We start from the raw sequence: 22587 nt of genomic DNA, 5'->3' as shown, positions 1-22587 counted from the left end.
ACAGCAAATACAACATCATTATAAAGTGTTAACAATTTGAATTAAATTCCAAGAAATTCTCAAAATTGCAGTAAGTGTATATTTTAATAGCACATTTATTTTTACAGTATGATTTATTCTACCCATAAAAATGGAATCATGCACACAGTATATGGATTATTTCCAGAAACTTTAGATAATCAATGTTTTTGATGCCACCTATAGAAATGTATTTTAGCTCATTCACATACACTTTATCAAATAAATTTACCATAAATGTACCATGGTGGATGAATATTTTATTTTACTGCATGCTTTGCATCCTGTTGGGTGTGGCTAATTCAATTCAAATTTAAATGAAAATTAATAAAATCTGTCACTATTTATTCACTTTTTTGTTCCAAACCTGTGTGGCTTTCTTTACTCCATGGAACACAAAAGGAGCTAGGCAGTATGCTAGCCTCCATTACTATTCACTTTCATTGTATGGAGAAAAGAACAGCATCATCACTTCTCATGTTCCACAGAAGAAAGTCGTACAGGTTTGGAACAACATGACTGTGAGTAAATGACAACAATATTTTTTTATTTTTGAGTGACCTAATCTTTTACATTCTGAATTTTTCCCAACCCTGCAATGTACATATTCTAGAGATTTCCTTTCTCCGCTGTAGATTTCCCCTGTGATAAAATATGAGCACAGAAAGACAATTTTTATCCCAGGACATACAACCCTGTCTTGGAGTAGAATCTACACTCACTCACTCACTCACTCACTCACTCACTCACTCACTCACTCACAAACACCCACCCATGACTGAAATGCCCTCACACTCCACAAATGCACAGAGGTGTCCATTCATGCAAATTACCCCCCCACGAACAAACACACGGTAACGGCCACAACTGGACTCATGCCGCATCCAGATTAAAATCACTGAAGCAGTCATTTCTGAGAGGCAGAAATGCATATCTGTTCCACTTTAACTATGCCTCCCTCTCTGACAGAGTTTGAGGAAATCTTCAAGCAAGTGTGTGAAGCACGACTAATGGAAAAATTCACAGGATTCACTCGTTCACTTAAATAAATGCTTTCAGTTGTCAAAAGCATGAGAGGCGATGGTAGGGCCAGGTTGTGTGAATGCAGAAGAAATCAATTTTCACAGCAGTTTTTTGGGCCCCTGTTTGTTGACACTGCTTTAAGTCTGTAGATACTGTGGTTTTGTTAGGCTAAAGGCAGCTATTTAGCCGCCGGCTGTGTGATATTTCTAATCCCCAGACTCTCACTATGCAACGTGACACATCAGCAAGGAGCACACCTTGGGGCTTCATAGTAATTAACAGCGCACACACACACACATCAACATACGCAATATAGCACAAGCAGTTTCACACGCACAAACTGTATGCGCACAAACTGCTAAAGCCAAACAGACCGCATCGCTCATACAGATGTTGCCCTGTGCCTTTAGAACACATTCCTTAGTCTCTGTTTCCATGGAGACTAAAGAACATTGGGTTTCTGAGGAACAGAGAGCATCATGTGTGTTTGTATATATTAACGTTGGTCAAAAAGCAGAAGATATGCCTGTGTATGTGTGTGAATGAGGGAAAAATGAAAGTGTATGGTAAAGAAATAGATACAAAAATATCGATTTCCTTTACTTACCCATGAACTCAATACCAAGCTCATCTGCTGCTTCAGGGAGAGAAAGAAATGAGAAAAATAGTTAAGTAGAGGAACAGAAAGAGCAAGAGGGGGAACAAAAACATATTCAATCACCCCGATAATAACCATGCATGAAAAGCAAGTCTTGTTTTGTGTCAACTAAAACAGCTCACTGTTTCAAGAGAAAAAAGATTTGCAGCACAATGATTCAACAACAAAAACATCTCTTACTTGATTACCCAAGATACAAGCAGCCACAATATTGAAGATGGTGAAGTAGTTTATAATGCAAGAATATAAAGGCCTGTTAGCTGCCTGAAGACTGAATATGATCCCCTAGAGCTGCTTGATGGAGTCAGGGATGGGCTTTGGAAATGCCTCGAAGTCAACTATACAGGGGCGGTTCTAGAACATTTTGTCTGGGGGGCCAGGGTGGGGCTGGGTATGCTTGTAGGGGGCCAACTGTATTATACCTTAATTGTCCCCTAACATAATTTGCAGTATTAATATTTGCTGACATGCAATTTTTTTAAAGACATCCAAAGATTCACCCATTTTGAGTAAACATTTAAAATGTAAAAATATATAAACAAACAGGCTCATGACAAATGTTTCAATTTGTCAATACACCATAACATTATGGGTTTACCCATAAACTTTAAGCCATATTGCCATGCTGTTCTTTAGAATGACTAATCCAGTAAAATTCTTCATCAGTATTTTGTGTTAGAAATCAATCAGTAGTCTATAATCAGCATGTAAAGTTCTTGCATATGGACACCATTTCCTTCAAGAATTTTTAAATAATTTTTAAGCACATTTTTAAATTCACTAGTGAATGCGGGTTGCTAATATCAAGCTCAATTCTGCATTATTGAGCACATGTGTGCCACTCCCTTGTGATTGGTGCGCCGCATGTTGAGTATTTGATTGTTAAATGGTGTTCATAAAGAGGAAGATGTGTTTGTTATCTACCCTGTAAACTATTTAGTGCGTCTCGCAGCAGGATCAACTCTGCAGCTTTGGTCTCTCTCTCCTGGTTAGTTTCGCATTTGCTTTTTATTATTGCGCCTGTACCCTACATCACCAATATTAATCTGTATATATTATTAGGTTGAAGTGGTGAACTTGGTGTATAAGAGCTTTTCTCACTGAAGGTAAGGCATTGATTTGGGTTTTAGTGGAGTGGTTTATAAGGGTTCCAATTTTATGTTTTTAAGTGTATTCATAATACATTTGCTATTGCAGGTGTGGTGTGGCCCTGTATAACGCTAGCTGCTGTTTCCTCATACCTGTTATTTTACATCTGTTCCTGTGCACGGTTTATCACTTCATTGTTTTGCAAACATGTTGTACTACATTTGTCTTCTGCATTGTACAGTGCAAAAACATTAAAGACAGTGGAAAAAAACACCTCATTATGAATAACGTAAGTGTGCACTGTATATTGTTCCAGAAATAAAAACCTGACATATACACATAAAAAAAAATATTTTATAACGAATGCTTGACAAATAAGAGCGATCTCTAACAAGTTGGGCTCAGGTGCATTCAATAAGAAAGAAAATCAGATCCAGATCAGGTTTCATGATAATAATGTGGGAAATTGTGCTAGAAATGTAACTGAACTTACACTTACATTTACTCTAGCACGTATAATCCACATTAAGTAGAACTGAAACTGGAGCTGCCAGGTTCTTTTTAATAGCGCTTGTAAGGGACCATCTGAAAATTCCATCCACAGCACTAAATCGTCAGAGGTGTCCAAGTATTAATTAATTAATTCAATTAAAATGCAAGTTTGCAAGTTCCAAGATTGTATTAATTCGTCTGGAGCCTTTAAACAATATGCCTCCTCCTTAAGGACATCTTCCCTTGTCAAGCCCTGCACAAGCAAATCTCAATGCAGTCTCTCTGTCTCTCTTTCTCTCTCTCTCTCTCTCTCTCTCTCTCTCTCTCTCTCTCTCCTATCCCACCAAAGCCTCAAAAGGCTGGTCCTGATAAAAAAGAAGACTATTCCTGCTGTTTTTATTTGAATTGTCCCGTTTTTCACGCCACTGTAATATATTCTAATTTAAATTCAAATGATACCCTCATACTTAATTGCTTTTCTGACAGAGGTGGTCTAAGCTTTTTACATAGACTGCGGCTTGCTCTAGAAGGATTCTTTTAGTGGACACAGTAAAAAAAAAAAAAAAGCAGAAATGTCAAATGATGAATTGTCACATAGCAGGCAAATTTTTTTCCAACACCAGGGGTTTCTGCATATATTCATGTAGTACTTTAAACATGATCTGTGGGAAAATAATGAGCCGTAATTTCTTTTTTCTCTCGTGGAAGAAATGGAATAGAAATAGTAGGCCGGGCTGCAGTTCTTAATGAGGAAGCAAGGATGGAAGTCTTAAGGCGGTTTAGACGGGATGTGGTTGACGGCAGGCTTTGCTTGCAATCTTGCTGCTTCTTGTTTGTAGCCTATAGGCGTTTTGCATTAACAGAAGAAGCGGTGCAAAATGCACAATTAGAAGTGCAATAATGCCACACACTGCTTTAGCTAAGTTACTGCGTCTATGAGGCGATTACTGTAAATAATGTATTCGTTTTCATGTAAGTGATTGCATTTAAATAAAATGCCACTCATTTTTTCATAAAATGTGCTATAGCTAAAATGTTGTAATGAGTAATTTTTTATATTAATGTAAAATTGTAATATCAAGGCTAAACATTGTAATAGTAAATATTGATGGCGTCTTGCCACCTGTCTTAACATTTGATGAGTTCCGAATTTTTTTTATAGACTAAAGAAATAGAGTGCATGATACTTAATATCTGTATTGGCAAATTGCAGGGGCGTAGATTCCTGTGGGGGTGGGGGGTTAATCAAAAAAGCAAGTACCCCCCAAACACATTTCACAAAACACCCATTTGGGCAATTGTATTTTACATTTATCTACAGGGGTTAATACCTGAGGGGTATTCCAGAAAGCAAGGTTAACTTACTGTGACATGAAACCTGACCTCTCGGTTGAATAACCTAAAAACTTGCTTACTCGCGGTATATGTGTTCCAGAACAACAGCACGGGGTTAGATTACTCAAACGTGACTTTGAAACTCAGAGTTTGTGTGCGTTCACAGTGAACTCAGAAAGTTTTAATGACTGCAGTCGAGCATTATTTAATCTTCACTTGTAATAGCGATAGGAGCTACATTGGTTTAAGACTGAGAGTTTGCTTGATAGAAATTATACTAAATAATTGCGTGAATTTGAAGTTTTACAGTACATGTAAAAGTTTAATTCAACATTAATAATAGACCTCTCTCGCCTACATTAACGTTTAATAGGTCTATCGTTATGTTATTTGTTTGCACTGAACTTCATATAATTATTAACATTCATATTCTTATAGGTTTATTATCTATTTTATTTTAAGATTCATTTTACTGGTATTTACCAAGGTCTGTGCATGCTAATTTTATTTTATTGTATGTCATGTGAACTGAATGTATTTCCTTTATTTTTAATACCATTTGATGTACCCGTTTGGGGTTTCTAAAAACTTAGTTACTGATGGTGTCATTATATTAATAGACCCTCTTTCAATTGTAGGATCTCTCACAGTTGTCATCATTTTCCATAGATTTAATGTTTTTCAGTAGGCCACACATGATTATTCATGTGCATTATAAAAGGAAGATAAGCTGTAACAGAGGTGGACAATGAAAGGATTTACATGTCAAGTCAATTCATTTTTATGTGTATTGCGCTTTTCACTACACACATAGTTTCAAAGCAGCTTTACAGGAAATCATGCATTAACAAAAACATTGAAATGTAATGTCTTAGAGTAATTATTGTGTAGTTTGATTAAATATGATTGTAAATTGTGTATAGAAATTTAAAAATAATTGTATTTATAACCCCGGTGAGCCAACTGAAGGTGACTGTGGCAAGGAACACAAAAAAACATAAGATGTTGGTTAATGGAGAAAAATAAACTTGGCTAAACAACATGACTATAATGCAAATATGTGTTATTTATGTACAGTGCATGTAATGGTTTTAAATGAGTAAATTATGTAAACGTTAAGGTTCATTGCTTAAATAAATAAATAATAATAATAATATATATTTTTTAATATATAATAAACTTTAAGTTTAATAACTTTAAGATTAATGACTAATGTCTTTGAAGACCATCCTGGATTAACTGCAGAAGTTTACATTTATGAATTGCCCTTTGTTAGTTGGCTGATGAAGGCTTTTTTGGTAATTAAATGATAGTCTATGTATTTACATGTCCATTATGTTCTTTTCTTATTTGATGTTGCATTAAACCTTGCTTGTTGTCTTGTCCCCTAAAAGGCCATGGCTGGGCATTCTCATGTACAGGAGGGCACATCTGCCTCCAGCAACTTGGTAGTGAATGAAATTATGTTGTTTTAATTGGAGATCATGTGTCTGATTATCCATTATAAATGTTCATGATCTCAGCATTAGGGAAAAGTAACTCATATCTTCCTTGTTAATAGGAAGCTGTAAAAGGTCCCTATTGAAAGTGTGTCATTTAAAAAAATTTATTGAAAATTTTAATTTAGAAATGGTCCATGTTCAGCTTCTGATGGATTAGAGGAGGCTAAGCATCAGAAAGATACATCTTTTCATTGAATCACCAGACCACCAGCTAAATAAAGGCACTGTGGCTGATTTATTCTAGCAGCCATCACCCTGCAGCTCTTACCTGGTTGCTTAATGAAAGCTAAGCAAGGTTGAGCCTGGCCTGCACCTGGATGGGGGACCTCCTGGGGAAAACCAAGGTTGTTGCTGGAAGTGGTATTAGGGAGGCCAGCAGATGGTGCTCACCCTGTGGTCTATGTGGGACTTAATGCCTCAGTATAAAAATGATGATGACACTATACTGTAAAAAAAACAAAAAGCACTATCTTTCGAAAAAGATGTTAAATCAAGATCCTGACTCTTTGTTGTCATTAAAAAAACCAAGACACTTCTTGTAAAGAGTAGGGGGTATAACCCCAATTGACCCCTATCTATCATGGCCTCCTAATAATCTCCATCCCTGAATTGGCTACACCACTCTCCTCTCCTCCAATACCTAGTGTGTGGTGGGCATTCTGGTGGTGGTTGAGGAGATTCTCCCTATACTATATAGAGTGCCTAGAAAAGTACTATATAAAAAACGTCAGGAATTATTATTATTATTAAATGACAGCATGTCTCATTTATATTTTCAGATAATAAAGAGAATGAACAAGTCTGGAAATGTGTGTATTTAAACGTAGAGTACAGTGCAGAAGAATAACGAGTGAATAATTGCTTAAGCTATTAATTGGCAGACATTACCTACATATTGAGACTATGGACTGTCATTTTATAAATAAGATTAATATTCATAGACTGAAGGAACTGTAAATGGGGGTGGGTGCAATCATAATTTTGTTCTATGAAATGTATAGAATAAAGATTATTTATTAGAAGGGCTAAATATAAATACATAAAACCTTGTCTTTCCAATGAGTTCTGAATTAAAAATATTACAGTATTAAAACTTATAAACTTGAAATTGTTATTTGTAACATATTCCGTTAGATTTCTCAAGGTCTGTAACGTATTCTAAATGCTTTGGATTACTTCTTCAGCACTGGTCTGCTGCAGTAAAGTAACTCTGCCAGTACAGTAAGACAAAATACACATGTTAAAAATACATTCTATGAAAAACCTAAATATCTTATGCAGTGTTGTTTCTAAAACAACAAATTGATCTTGTTTTAAGGATTTTTAGATATTTATTTACAGGAAAACGATACTCCCAACCCTGATAGTATATAGGGAGCCTCCAAAACAGCCTAGACCTTGAAGAGCAAGGATCATTAGAGACTTGTCAATTTGCCAACAAATGCTTCAGCAAATAATCCAGCATGTTGAGAACAATGTTGCCCAAAGACAAATTGGAAGGATTTTTGGCATTTTACCCTCTACAGTGCACAATATAGTTAAAAGATTTTAAGGAATCCGGTCAAATCTCTGTGCATAAAGAGCAAGACGAAAACCACTTCTGAATGTGCATCATCTCTCATCCCTCAGACATCATTGTCTTAAAAAATGGCATTCATCTGTAATGGATATCATAAACATGGCTTGGGATAACTTTAGTAAATGTTTTTTAGTCAACACCACTTGCAGCTGCATCCACAATTGCAAGTTAACCCTACTATGCAAAGCAGAAGCCCTACATCAACACTGTCCAGAAGCGCTGCTGACTTCTAAGGGCCATCCAAGCTGTTATTAGCATCAGGTCCAAAAGCCAGTGTCTGTATGGCCCAGGGGTGTCAGTGCACATGGCATGGTTATCTCACACATCTGTGAGAATGCCATGAATGCATACAGATATGTACTAATTTTGGAGCAACATATATTGCCATACAACACTGTCTTTCCCAGGGATGTCCCTGCATTTTCCAGCAGGACAACTTCAAACCACATACTGCCCGGATTACAAGTGTATGGCTTTGTAAGCATAAAGTGTGGGTACTAAATTGGCCTGCCTGAAATCCTGAACTGTCTCCAATTGAGAATGTGTGGCGCATTATGAAGCACACCATATGGCAATTAAGACCCCGTACAATTGTGCAGCTAAAGACAATAATGGATGGGGGAAAATTCCACTTTCTTCAGAAACCAAATGCTTAATGTGTTTTATTAGAAGAAATGGTGATGTTTCACAGTGGTAAACACTCGACTGTCCCAACTTTTTGGAACATGTTGCAATCATCTAATTTGAAATTACATTTTCAAAAAACAATTAAATTCACAAGGAAAAATGTAGTTGTAGTGCTTTCAATATAACTATTTAACTACCTTTTACTCCATGGTTAAACCACATTACATTTTTAATGTAATTCAATATATATTTTTTTTATAAAATGTTGTACATTAAATATTATATTTCTACCAACATGATACATGTGTTTTAATCTAGATTTCTTTAAAGATTATTATTTTTTTTTGTTTACTTCTTGACCCCCGATGAAGTACAATTTATAGGTATACACAGGTGTGTAGTGTAATTTCATTCTTGAACATTTGCCATGTAGGCATTGTCCTTTGACATTTGTTTTTGATATATGACATAGTAACAATAACCATACAAACAATTTACTCAGGTATTGTTGAACAATTGTTGTACAATTTTACGGTTTACAATTTAAAAGTGTTTTCCACCATTTTTGATTAAACATTTTGAGCCTGATGGCTGCTAACATTCCATTCACACGTGCAGTGACAGTATTGCTTGATGTCCCTAGTCCATGTACAGTAACGTTTGTTGTTAATGGGTGTTCCTACTGCTGTCACTGTGATATAATAGGTGGACTACACGTTTGGTAATATCTTTTAAAAATCTGATCTCAGATGAGAAATATTACTGGTAAAATTATATCATTCTAATTTGACAATGAATTCGTTTTATTGCCGCTACAAATAAAAATTCTGAAGGCGAGAAAGGTTTTGTATAAAATGCAGCAGTGCTTGTTGCATTATATCATTAACAAGATGAATGATCTATCAATGTACAAATCAAACTGTTGAACGCAAAGATTGCAATAGGTTGTGTTTGTGTGTGGGCTGGTTGTGTAGTAACGTGGGCAGTATCATTGTTCGGTTATCAATTCAGCTAAAAAGCGGTTAGACACTGTATTGAGATCGCTCCTCAGTTTCTGTACCAATTTCACTCTCTAGCAGTAGAATGGTGTACAGGGGGAATGTATTTTATGGGCTATGGTATAAACTAAAGCCTATTGGCTATTGTTAAAAAAGGAATGAGCTGTTCAACTTCATGTTTTAGTAGGAAATACACTGGAGGCCAAACATTTTGAATAATATACTGATTTAGCTGTTTTGGAAGGAAATTGGTACTTTAATTCACTAAAGTGGCATTAAACTGATAACAAAGTATATTCAGGACATTACTGATGTAAAAATAGCTATTTGAAAAAAGTTATTTTTGATCAAATCTTGTCAGGCCCCATTTCCAGCAGCCACCACTTCAACACCTTATCCTTGAGTAATCATGCTAAAATGATAATTTAGTACAAGAAAATCACTTGCCATTATTTCAAACACAGTTGAAAGCTATTTGGTTTGTTAAATTAAGCTTAACATTGTCTTTGTGTTTCTTTTTGAGTTGCCACAGTATGCAATAGACTGGCATGTCTTAAGGTCAATATTAGGTCAAAAATGGCAAAAAAGAAACATCTTTCTCCAGAAACTCATCAGTCAGTCATTGTTTTGAGGAATGAAGGCTATACAATGCTTGAACATGCCAAAAAACTGAGATTTCATACAGAAGTGTGGTGTACACTACAGTCTTCAAAGTCAAAAGACAACTGGCTCTAACAAGGACAGAAAGAGATGTGGAAGGTCAGATGTACAACTAAACAAGAAGATAAGTACATAAGAGTCTCTAGTTTGAGAAATAGATGCCTCACATGTCCTCAGCTGATAGCTTCATTGAATTCTACCTGCTAAACACCAGTTTAATGTAAAACAGTAAAGAGAAGACTCAGGTGTGCAGGCCTTAAGGGAAGAATTGCAAAGAAAAGCCACTTTTGAAACAGAAAAACAAAAAGAAAAGGTTAGTGTGGGCAAAGAAAAACAGACATTGGACAACAGATAATTGGAAAATAGGGTTATGGACCTTAACCCCATAGAGATTTTGTGAGATCAGCAAGACCGTAAGGTGTGTGAGAAGTGCCCGACAAGTCAGCCACATCTATGGCAAGTGCTACAGAAAGCGTGGGGTGAAATGTCACCTGTGTATCTGGACAAACTGTCATTTTTCACGTTATTAATGTCCTGACTATACATTGTGATCAGTTGAATGCCACTTTGGTGAATAAAATTACCAATTTCTTTCCATAACAGCAAAATCTATACATTATTCAAACTTGTGGATGCCAGTGTACATCAACAGGCCAAAGAAATCTGCACTTTTCAAGGCACTAGACTGTGCCTGACTCAGTCTATAATTTATTTCCACACATCATTTTTTATTATATAAATGTATGTGGTTGCAGACAAATCATACGGAATAGTGAAATTTCTCTCCATTGGTATTTGTTAACGAAAGTTACTCCTCATTTCCATAAAGTTCACTTTCTGAAGTCGCTGGACCACATATAGTCAGCAATGGTTGCTATTGCTCATGTCGCCAGAAGTCACCAGCTCTCATTGAAAATGGATCATGTCGATTTGTCGCTGCAAGTGCTGCATGTGTGAACAGGGCTTTAGTTTCAGTGGGCTTATGTGACAGCAAAGTATCCCCAAGTTGCACACTTCAGAATCTCAGCAGATGCAGTCCATCATAATAGGAATATTTTGCCCTCTGTACCATGAATACTGAGTATTCTGACATCTTACTCATATAATGTTTTTAGATGATTTTTGCATACTGTGTAGCAGGTAAGTACAAATATTTGGAAGCAGGCACAGTCTTAACAATTGTTATTTATTATTCAAATGCATGGTGAATTGGAACAAAACCCTTGTTTACTGGCAATCTAACCAAAGTGCGGGCACAATGAAGTATGTGTAATTGCTCAAAGGTTGTTTTAAAATGTTAATGTAAATCAGAATCATTGGTAATACTCCTACCTGAGATTTTGCACAGTGTCTCTCCCCTGGGTCTATTGAATTTGTAGTGTGTTGTGGAATTTTGTATGATTTTTAAAAAGCAGAACACAGCTCTGTAAGACAAAAAGGCCAGGCGACAATCCAGAGCCATTTCCTTACTGCCAGCATTGCAAATCCATTCAGACCATTACTACCTCTGATTGCCCACAATAACTGCCACATTTATCCAGTCATAATCGCTGTGCTGTCATGAGCCACACACACAAATTCATTAAGCACGGACATGCATGCATTCTTCGAGTCTTGGCAGGAAGGTCCTGATGTACGGCTACCATAAACCACAGGCTCCCATCCATCGCCCCGTCACCCTTGGGAGACATTTGCACTGTTCTGGAGGAATGGGACAGCACCAGACACGTGGCACTAAATCAACGTCAGCCACACAGAGACTGAGTGGAACAACTGCAAAAATGATTCCCACTTCTAATCCTTCTTTTATTTGGAGCAATAGACAAAAGCTCCTTAGTGCAGCTTACTTACATCGCCTAATGCTCGAGAGATAAATACCCAAATGAGAGGATCCGCTGTCCCCTGAGCAAGCCTGTTGTGAAATTCCTCAAGTCACCAGCTCAACCACAGTTTATCCACGACCCCTGAAAACTGCTCCACCAAATAAACACCTAGTTATTAAACACCCTGAAGTGTGTAATTTTTCCATGTTAAAATACGTTCTCCAATCACAGCTTAAAGGGATAGTTCACACAAAAATGTATGATCTGTCATGGTTTACTCACCCTCATATTGTTCCAAACTTATTTGACTTTCTATCTTCTGTGGAACAAAAAATAGATATTAGGCAGTTAGTTATTCTCAGTAACCATTCACTAGCTAACATCTACTTTTGTATTCCACATGAAGGTGAGTAGACAGACAGACAGACAGGCCAACTGACCGACAGACAGATAGATTGATTGATCAAAAAGACACACTTCCACTTTAAGGCCTGTTCTCACACACTGCAGACAAAATAGTTGAGAGAAAGTAAACATTCCTCGTATTGAGCAGTGGGGTTTCTATAGATGGTGACCTGCAGTGTTTTCCTCTCTGCTAGGGAGCGGGGGAGAGGCAGGGGCAAGGCACTTTGGAGCATCTCTTATGTGGCAGTCGATATGGAGACAAAAACGATGGTTGACGGATCATTTGTGCTAGTGTGTTGAGCATAGATAGATTCTGAAAAAGCTCTGGGGACAAAAGACTAGGTGGCAAATAAAGCCAAGCCACCCCCGGGGGGTGATTTGTGGATGATTTGGTGGTTTTGGTGAATAAAGATGCACCGGGCCACACACATCAGGCTCAAACCAGCACAGTTGAAAAACAAACATTGGTCTCAACAGGATGGAATATAGATACACAGAAAGCATAATGGGCTATAAAAAAATAAGTAGCAAATGGTGTAATTTTACTTAAGATATTCAGCAATGATTTCCCTTCATGCGGGCCACTCCAAAGCCTTTTGAAAAGACCAACATATGTTTGTGTGGGATGCTGGTGGGTGATTCTCATGAAACCAGTCAAGAAAATGTCCTGGTCATATTTAAAGGTGCACTCAGAAAGTTTATCCTCATTAAAAAAGTTTAACTTCTAATGACATGAATTGTAATTGTAAAGTTACTGAGTGCACCTATAAAGACCCCGTGAAGTCAAAATGTAAGTTTTGATGCTTTGAGTCCATGTCTATTAGCTTTAAGATCATCTATATGCTGGTGTGCTTTCAAACATTGACAAAATGCTTGTTTAGAAGATATAAGCATTTGAACTCTGAAGTTTCTCTCTTCCAGCTAAAAAGACTCAGGAACATCCATGTCACATAGAGGTTGAGAAACCTTGTCTATTCAAATGCTTGTTAGAATGAAAACGCACCCTCCCCCTACATCTGTTCAGCAGATATGGCTGTGTTCTCAACTGTGCTGATGAAATATGCACAAGGCACTTTAAAGGGAGCACAATCCATGCTGTAGGGTCTTTCCAAACAGAAATTAAATTATTACTTACAAAGTGAGTTGTGAATGACCTTTTTCAGCTTTCAGCCATCTGAAAATCTCAAAATAGAGGGTAATTGTCTTTGAAGGGAATAGGGCATAGGAATGATCACTTCTGATCGGAAAGCTTGCAGATGTTAGACATTGTTTCTCATTAATATGCATTGACTTGCACACCGGCTCCAGTCTCGTTAATTTAAATGATTTTACTTTTTATTAAAATTTGTGAAAGGAAGTACCAAGGGAGAACTACTATGATGTAAAAATACTTTACAATTTAAATAACATATAATATCTTCATATTGTGGTAATGAGAATTAGGATATTTTTTTTTAATAACTGTCATGAAAATAATGTCACAATGTAAAAATTCATAATGGCCTAAAAAACAGGCAGCATATTCTATATACAAAATATTATTTAAATACAGATACTGAAGTCTTCACCCACATTTACCGGATTTGCAACAGCAGTGGTATAAAATTGCTTTATTTACTTGAACAGTATCAACAATAGGGTAGAGGAGGCAATAACAGCAGGATTATGTAAGTGTAGCCTTGAAGAAGATGGCGGCACTGCTGAGAAGAGGACTCTATCTCCAGGTATGATGGATAACGGGATGTGAATGCACTCATTGAGAAAATCAGATATGAAAGAGGAGTATCTGGGACACAAAGTGGACCCTGGCAGAAAGGCTACGGCAAGATCCCATTACCATCCACTCAATGGAGTCGGCAACTCAAACAGCACTAAATGGGAGTTTAGGTTGCCATCTCACTCGCTGTGATAGATCATTCCATAAAAGAAAGACAATTCATACAACATAAGCCATTCAGAGAAACAGCCTAGCCTCAGATTTATCTTGCGCTGGACAGCTCTTTTTCCTCGTCTCTCCCTTCCTCTCTCTTCCATCTTCCCTGCCTTCATACATTTCTCCTTCCCACAGTGCTTTCATTTCTGTATAATATCTCTTGTAAAGCTGACTCACAAGGAAAAAAAAGGGTTTATGTGCCAAGCCTTTAAGAGGGCTTTAAACCATGTTGTGTTCAATCATACAATAGATTGTTGACCAGCATGAATGGTGGCAGACCAGAATTTCACAAATCTCTCCAAGACTAAGAAAGCAATGTCCCTTGTTGACCGCTTTTTCAGTAACCATGAACTTTACTGGCTACTTCTATTCCACTTTACAGCTAAGTGTCCCTTTTTAACCTGTGAGCCACTCTCCAAACCACTAATATACTGAGGCTCATCTAACACAGGAATGGCTAATGATTTTATCATCAACCTAAAATTAGCAAAGCAATTACTTTCATTCCAGGACTCTGAGCTTTCTCTAACAGCAGGTGAAATGTGCTACTCTTCTTGAAAAATGGTCACTTGATAACATTTTGTTGTTGTTCAGTACCTTGTCAGAATCAGCTAAATTATTAACTTGCATTTTGTTGTAGACAATACATTTTGAACAGTTTATGCACTATATTTGTGAGACTAAACACAATTCGAGATCTGCTTTCCTATAAAGAAAAAAGCATATGCATATTCTTGCTGATTTTCATGAAAGTGTGGAATTGTAGGGTGGTGGCAACATATTCCGTTGGATTACTCAAGGTCAGTAATGTAATCTAAATACGTTGGATTACTTCTTCTGCACTGGTAGATTTTTTCACTACTTTTGACTATAAACAAGTAAATAAAGTAATAGCATTTTAGCTTAGCATAAAGCTAAATGTTCACATGACAATTTACACAAGGTTAACTATTTTTGCTGCTTCAAACTTCAAAACCCCACACAGTGTTCACAACCACATCTTTTTCTGATCGTATGTAGCTTCTGTTCATAGAATGAGGCAGAAAATATATTATTTGTAGCTTTCTATATGATAATAAAGACTACATTGTTTAGCTTTTCTTATACCATAACCACATAAAAAAAAAACATTGACAAGGCATGTAATCATGTATTTATTGGATTTATGTTTCATCTGTTAAAGCGTTTCTAACTGTATTTTGATAAGCTGTAGTAACAAGATCAAGCTACTCTATTAAGCTCATATAAGACAGTGGTTTTCAAAAGCTCCTCCTATGTGGATTTTTTTTTTTTCCAACTGAATAGACTAAATATTAAATTAAACAAATGACAATAAAATGCAAAGTAATCTCTTCAGTAATCAAAATACATTTTGAATGTAACTGTATTCTGATTAACAATTATTTAAATTGTAATTGTAGTGGAATACAGTTACTTATATTTTGTATTTGAAATATGTGATCCCATTACATGTTTTCCGTTACTCCCCAACCCCGTATATATACAGTGTATGTATATATATATATATATATATATATATATATATATATATATATATATATATATATATATATATATATATATATATATATATATATATATACTGATCAGCCACAACATTAAATCCAACTGCTTAATATTGTGTAGGCCTCCCTCGTTCCACCAAAACAGTGCTCACCACAATTGTACAGAGTGGTTATCTGAGTTACTGCAGACTTTGTCAGATCAAACCAGTCTGGCCATTCTCTGTTGACCTCTCTCATCAACAAGGCATTTCTGTCCACAGAACTGCCCCTCACTGGATGTTTTTTGTTTTTTTGTTACCTAGAATTTACCATTCAGGGTAAATTCTAGAGAGTATTGTGCGTGAAATACTCAAACCAGCCCATCTGGCACCAACATTTCCCCATCCCCATTCTGATGGTTGCTGTGAACATTAAATGAAGCTCCTGACCCGTATCTATATGATTTTATGCACTGCTTCCACACAATTGGCTGATTAGATAATCGCATGGATGATTGTTGGTGCCAGACGGGCTGGTTTGAAAATGTATGTAACTGCTGATCTCCTGGTATTTTTATGCACATCAGTCTCTAGGATTTACCCAGAATGGTGGCAAAAAAAAAAAAACATCCAGTGAGTGGCAGTTCTGCAGATGGAAATGCCTTGTTGATGAGAGAGGTCAACAGAGAATGGCCAGACTGGTTCGAACTGACAATGTCTACGGTAACTCAGATGACCACTCTGTACAATTGTGGTGAGAAGGATAACATCTCAGAATGCTATTCTGGGATGCAGATTGGTGCTGTTTTGGTGGCACGAGGGGGACCTACAAATATTATGCAGGTGGTTTTAATATTGTGGCTGATGGTGTATATACAGTATATACAAAAGGCAAGAATACATACTTGGGTCAGATAGGATAGAGTCTGTCTTCGGGACAAACTGGTCACAACGAAGTCCACGATAACCCTCTTTACACCTGCAAAAAGAGAGAGAATGTTAAAAATGTCATTACAGAAAGAGAAATTACCTGTGAGTCTATAATACATGTATGGATTGTATGTGTTTGGGCATGTAAATCCATATTTGTATTTGAGTAGTTGACAAATTGACATTTCTTTCAACATTAATATTTTTGCTTAAAATATGTGTGTGTATACTGTTTATGTGTATATATATATATATATATATATATATATATATATATATATATATATATATATATATATACTGTATATATACACAAATCATAAGCAAAAATGTGACATGCTATAAATGAAATATATCATGTCAAGCTGCAGGACATTGCTGTCATTGCTTGACCTCTCAAATACCCAGATTTGGCATTTATAAACAATCATTATAACATTGTGTCCATGTGTCCAGCCATCATTAACAGAGAGATGAAGATAGACTCAGCACTGGATATCTGAATACACAGAAATGTTATAAGTCAAAAGAGAAGAGAAATCTGAAGAGGAAGCAAAGCAGGGAGGGGTGATATAGAAAAGAAGAGAAGAGAGGGAAAATAGGGATAACTGGGCGGGTCTGGACAGTGCTCAGTGGTGCCTGCACTTTCACAGATAACACAGACTTGACGTTAATGTCATATCCCCGTTGAGCTATGGCACTGCATGGAAAAGAGGGAGGCATTTGACTACACTCTTACTGTGAGATATATGTGAAACAGGGGAGTTCTTACTATCTATATATCTATCTCTGTCTGTTTGTCTGTCTGTCTGTCTGTCTGTCTATCAACTCACACTCCCTCATTTAGCATACAAATGACTATGTTAGGCAGAATGTTCGCCTCAGTCATTATTCACTGTCATTGTATGGAAATAAAATGCAATTGCATTAAATGGTGACTGAAATTAACATGCTTTATCTGCTTTACATCTCCAAAGTTCCACAAAGAAAGAAAGTCATAAGATAACTGTCTCTCTGTTTATGATCGTAAATAAAACAAACCTCAAATGTTTGGAACAGGCATATCTCCATTTACTAGAAGCATTGTGCTTTTTATTCTGCAAAATCTTGCCAGAAAATTGCCCAATTCTGACATCTGCCTCTATGATCGCTTCACTCCTTTGCACAGAATGCTTACATAAATTTGACAAGACACCATGATAATGATGCTACACAAAAGAAAAACAAGCATGCAGGCTGATAACCTTTAGAATAAACCCTAAAAAAATGTAATTCTAACATTGTTCACTCCAGTTTGTATGACATTCTTTCTCCCATTGAACACAAACCAACAAATTTGAAGAATCGTCACTTTTTGCCATGTAATGAAAGAGAATGATGACTCTGGGATGTTTAGCCCAAAAAAGACACAAAAAAAACTCTCATAAAACGACAATAAATTTAGTTTAACTGACTTATGTGTCACATTGTAAGTCTTCATAAGCCACACAACACTTTGTGTGTGAAAGATTTACTCTCAGATCAAGCCATTGATCAACTCCTGTTTTGAGTGCCAAATCAAAAATGGCTATCATGGCGTAGGTTGATCAACAATACTGTAACATCAAATGTCACTCGTTCTTGCATGTCTTGTGACCAAAAGTCATGATTTAAAACCTGAGTTCTAGTCACAATATTTGATTTGGGCGCTGCCTTTGGCAGTTCATGAATGATTTTATTTGAGAGTGGATAACAAATTAAAGTTCAAACTGTTCATCACTCGGTATTTTATGGATGCAGAAGACTTGGAATATAGAGTACGAATCATAGTGACTACATTTTCTATAATTGTATGGATTTGTGGTCCTTTTTGGAGCTTGACAGCACAGAGTCACCATTCACTTTCATTATATGGCAAAAAGCTGGATTTTGGGTTCCAAGGTAAAAAAGGTCATATGGGTTTGGAACCGAATTTTCATTTTTAGGTGAACTATTCCTTTAACAGAATGAAGGTGGTGACTAAATCACTGTTGTTTCTTTTGCAAGCTATTTTGGCTCTAGCACGACAGCTGCCTAGACTCATTCCTGTCTGTATGTCTGTGCCCTGTCTAGCTTAGGGAAGCGTATCTGAGGTTTTTGTGAAAGAGAAAGGGAACAGAATCAAGAATGATTGCTGAGAGGGAAAAACATGGTTAGACTGTAATTACAGTCACAGAGGTAGGTGAGGATGATGTTGTTTGGTTTCATCTTCTGGCTCTCCTTTAGTGCTTTGTTACCTCACCGCCTAGTTAACACTGACTCACGCATTGACGGCAGAATGACGGCCGTGTCTGTCGGCAGTCTGTTTGTTTGTTTCTCCACTTTCCCCCTATTTATGGAAGATGTTACTGTACTGCTTTTCTGAGTATGAAGAGAAAACAGACTGACAAATGGTCTCATGCGCCATTGTTTACATGGTATTAGAGGAAAGGAAAATGATGGGGAAAATCAATGAGTGTGTATTGCTCTCTTCCAAAACCTAGTGAGCTGCCAATAAGGGCTGCAATTTAAACATAATAGGCATGCTCCCAACGTGAAGGGTGTTGCAAAAGGTAGGCAACTTAATTATGCTGCCTCCTAAGATACATAGTTTTAGCCAAATTCTAAAGTTGCATCATTTGTATCCTTTGCAGAGACCGCAAGCTCAGTGAAATCCTATATGGTGGAAGAGGTGAGAAAAATGTTGATTATAAATTAACATACTTTTCTTGTAATACTGAAATGAATCGATAAAAATAGTTGCATCTCTAAATCAATTCCTTCCTAAGCACATTTTGTGTGCAGTTGCTATGTATGTAGAGCACACACAATTGGTCACTTATTAGGTTCCATGACGGTTAGGATGTAGGCAGTAGGCAGCAAGGTTGCTCACTAGGTTTTTATGATATTCTAGGTGCCTTCAGATTAAACAAAAATGTAACGTAGAATTTCTACATCTAGAAAATTCTACATGAGTTTTCATTATCATTCAAGGACATGTTCCTTGGCATCATTGATTCTGCCCCTGTTGGTTAAATTATAGCAAGAGAGAGAGAGAGAGAGAGAGAGAGAGACAGAATATATTTCCACTGAAGGAGGCCAAGGCAAGGAACAAGACTAACCAATTGACTAACAGCTACTTTGTTAATTAAAGGGGAAGTGTGTCCTTTCTTTCAATGTTAAAATACTCTCTACTATGCCACCTTAACCTACCGATACATCTATAAATAAGCCATTACTAGGGTTGTCTCCCTTAAAAAAGTGTGGCCATATTAAAACACTGCTCTGTTTGTTTGAGAATAGAGCGCAACATCACTTTTTCAGCCTTTGTCTCTGCAGAGAATATTTTCCCATTCCAAAGGGATTTTATAAACAAATTTATAAAAGAGTTCTAAGCCATGAACCAAACTAACCAGGGCAGTGTTTCCCAAAAGTATTGTATGCCTAAGTAGATCGTAGAAACCATTGGCGCCAGAGCATGTGAGCAAAGTGGAGCGGTGTGACACTCCGCTCAATAACCCGCTCCATGCAAGTGCACTCCGCTCAACCGCTCACGGCCCAGACACACTCTCTGCTCAAGTACCACTCACGCTCACGGTAAAACAATGTTTGCTCAAATCCCGTTATCATTTGTAATCAGTCAAATATTTCTCTGTTAGCACATAAGGCATTGCACATCTTAAAATAATGCCTTAAAAAATTCAGTTCTAAATTATCTTTATTTACTTTAAACAAGTCATCAGTCATGCCTCTACAAGTGATAAAACATATGTGTGTTGGCACGGAAACTCGCATAGGCCTACACGCAAATTTAAACTGGACCCAAGTGATACAACCGACACAGAAAACTACAATCTATTCAACTTTAAAGTTTGTTGGAGTCCTTCATTGCAATAATGAAAACATGGACTGATACCAAGAAAAATATTGCAGGTAAAAGTGAAATTCATAATTGTTTTTCAGTTGTCTCCACGGAATGAAAATACTGCAGATTGTGTACATTAATAGGTTTCAGATTTTGATCTATAAATTAAAAAGAGCAATTTATCATCCTAATTTTGTGTTCAGTTTTAAAGGGTGTATTAAGTTATACAGAAAAGACCAGTGAATGTTGTTGCTTTATTAATTTTATATGTACGAATCTTATGCAATCTAAAGGACTGTGGTTATTTATATAATAATTATTATATTAGTATATACCATGTGCCCCCTTTTTTGTTACTTTATATTTTTAAAGCATTATAAAGTGAATCTGGACTTTATATGCATCAAACAATCATGTCTTGTGCATGCGCTCTTTATATGTACAGCAAGGTTTAACCATGGATTTAACAAATAAAATATATTTGTCCTGCATATTTGTCCAATATATATATATTAGATGAAATCATGTTTAATGATCCTAAAAGAAAAAAAAAATGAATTAATTCACAAATTACACTGCCTTCATTTAAGAAAAGTTTTTTTTTCTAATGTACAATCATTTCTAGCTTATTTTTCTCTGCACATGATTGCATTCATGTCACTAATCTAGAATAATGTTTTTTACATTTTGCTTATCCTTAAGGTGTGGATTTGGCTTTGGGAAACTGACCAGCATTTATGTGCCACTTTATCCCGAAGCAGAAATCGAAAGCTGGTCAATTAAGTGAGATAAATTTGTTATGAAATTCGAGAATATGAGAGCGGAAATATATACTAATCAAATGATCAATTGTACAATAGAGGCATGAAAACAGAATGCTCAGCATGCAAATTAGGACACACTGATCTGCAAGATCATACATGTTTATTGGTTGTGTGTGTGTATGTTTGCCAGGATTCAAGGAAATCTGCTTTGCCATTACACAGTATTATTAAGCTTACATACAGTATTCAATTGAGGGAGGGAACCGGGCTTGCTTCTAGCTGGCAGCTGCACTAACATGATGGCAAAACAACAAGATACATTACTTATCTATTCATTTATTATCGAATAGCCTACTAGCTAACATTTTGCTGCACTACATCGCGTAGCACATCCTGTTGCTCTCATGGCAATGTGATGCATTCCAAAAGGAATATTTGCTAATTCTCATGGTCTCTCCACACTCCCTTTTGACTTCTTCATTCTTAGCTTTGATTAATACTTTGCATTTATTGAGGTTATAAGGTTTGCAACTTCACTAAAACAATGTTAGAGCTACATAATCTCAGGCCTATTGCTTATTTAGCAGAATCCTAAACCAGCATATCACAAAGCGCATTCCGGGTTGAGAGAGCAGCACTGAGCGACCTGAGTTGACTGAGCGGTATCTTCAAAAAGGCACTCTCCGCTCAGGTGGAATTATCAACGCTCCACACTTGCTCAGCTCCGCTCACATTCTCTGATTGCCGCCAATAGTCTCTATGATCAACTTAAGCTTGCAATGCATTTGGGACTCGGACTTGATTGTTTAAAGCCTTGGACTTGACTTGGACTCGACTAAGGTGGACTCGACCCCAACACTAAGCATTGCAAATGATGCAATTGAATTAAAAATGATTCTTTTTTTGCTGAATAATCTGATATCTACAAATATATAAGTAGATTGAGAGTGTATAGGGAGACCGACTTGATTGCATCATTTACAGTGTGTTATTGGAGTGGGACATTGATGCCGAGTTATGCCACGACTTGTATGCCATAATTCTCAGATGGGTGGATCTTTCCATTCAGGATCATATGTAGTGAAGTTCTTTGCTGGAGTAACTCTATTAAACTTGATTTAAATTTTTTTTTTTTTTTTAAATAATGAGATAACTTGGACTGATGGCTTCAGCAGAAGCTTATACCATCACTTTGCAACCTCAGAGCTCATGATTGGTCTCTCTCACTCAAGGTTGCTACGTTATCATTAAAAATAAATTAATCTATAGAGAAAATAGATGGGATTTTAATTCAAGGACCAGACATTTGTGCTCTATTCCGACTGGCTTGACACGACAACTTCAAAAATAAATAAATAATATATATATATTTTTTAGTATATATA

At 36.6% G+C, this 22587-nt stretch overlaps 1 protein-coding gene across 3 annotated transcripts in view; it reads right to left on the bottom strand.

Annotated features, from left to right (window-relative positions):
• The window catches only part of LOC127633597 (pro-neuregulin-3, membrane-bound isoform-like), a 207940-nt gene that overhangs the window by 18563 nt on the left and 166790 nt on the right, over positions 1–22587 (bottom strand). For 2 of the 3 annotated variants that reach the window (XM_052112812.1, XM_052112814.1), the window contains exons 3-4: positions 16552–16625; positions 1649–1678 (exon numbers count right to left, since the gene is read on the bottom strand). In XM_052112812.1, coding sequence (XP_051968772.1) covers positions 1649–1678; positions 16552–16625 — 104 coding nt within the window. The remainder of the gene's footprint in view (positions 1–1648; positions 1679–16551; positions 16626–22587) is intronic. The other variant, XM_052112813.1, reaches the window with a different exon arrangement.

Source organism: Xyrauchen texanus, chromosome 40 (genome assembly GCF_025860055.1).
Source record: "Xyrauchen texanus isolate HMW12.3.18 chromosome 40, RBS_HiC_50CHRs, whole genome shotgun sequence".
Classification (NCBI taxonomy): Eukaryota; Metazoa; Chordata; class Actinopteri; order Cypriniformes; family Catostomidae; genus Xyrauchen; species Xyrauchen texanus.
Note: the sequence above shows the minus strand (reverse complement) of the source record. Positions and strands in the feature narration are given on the sequence as shown.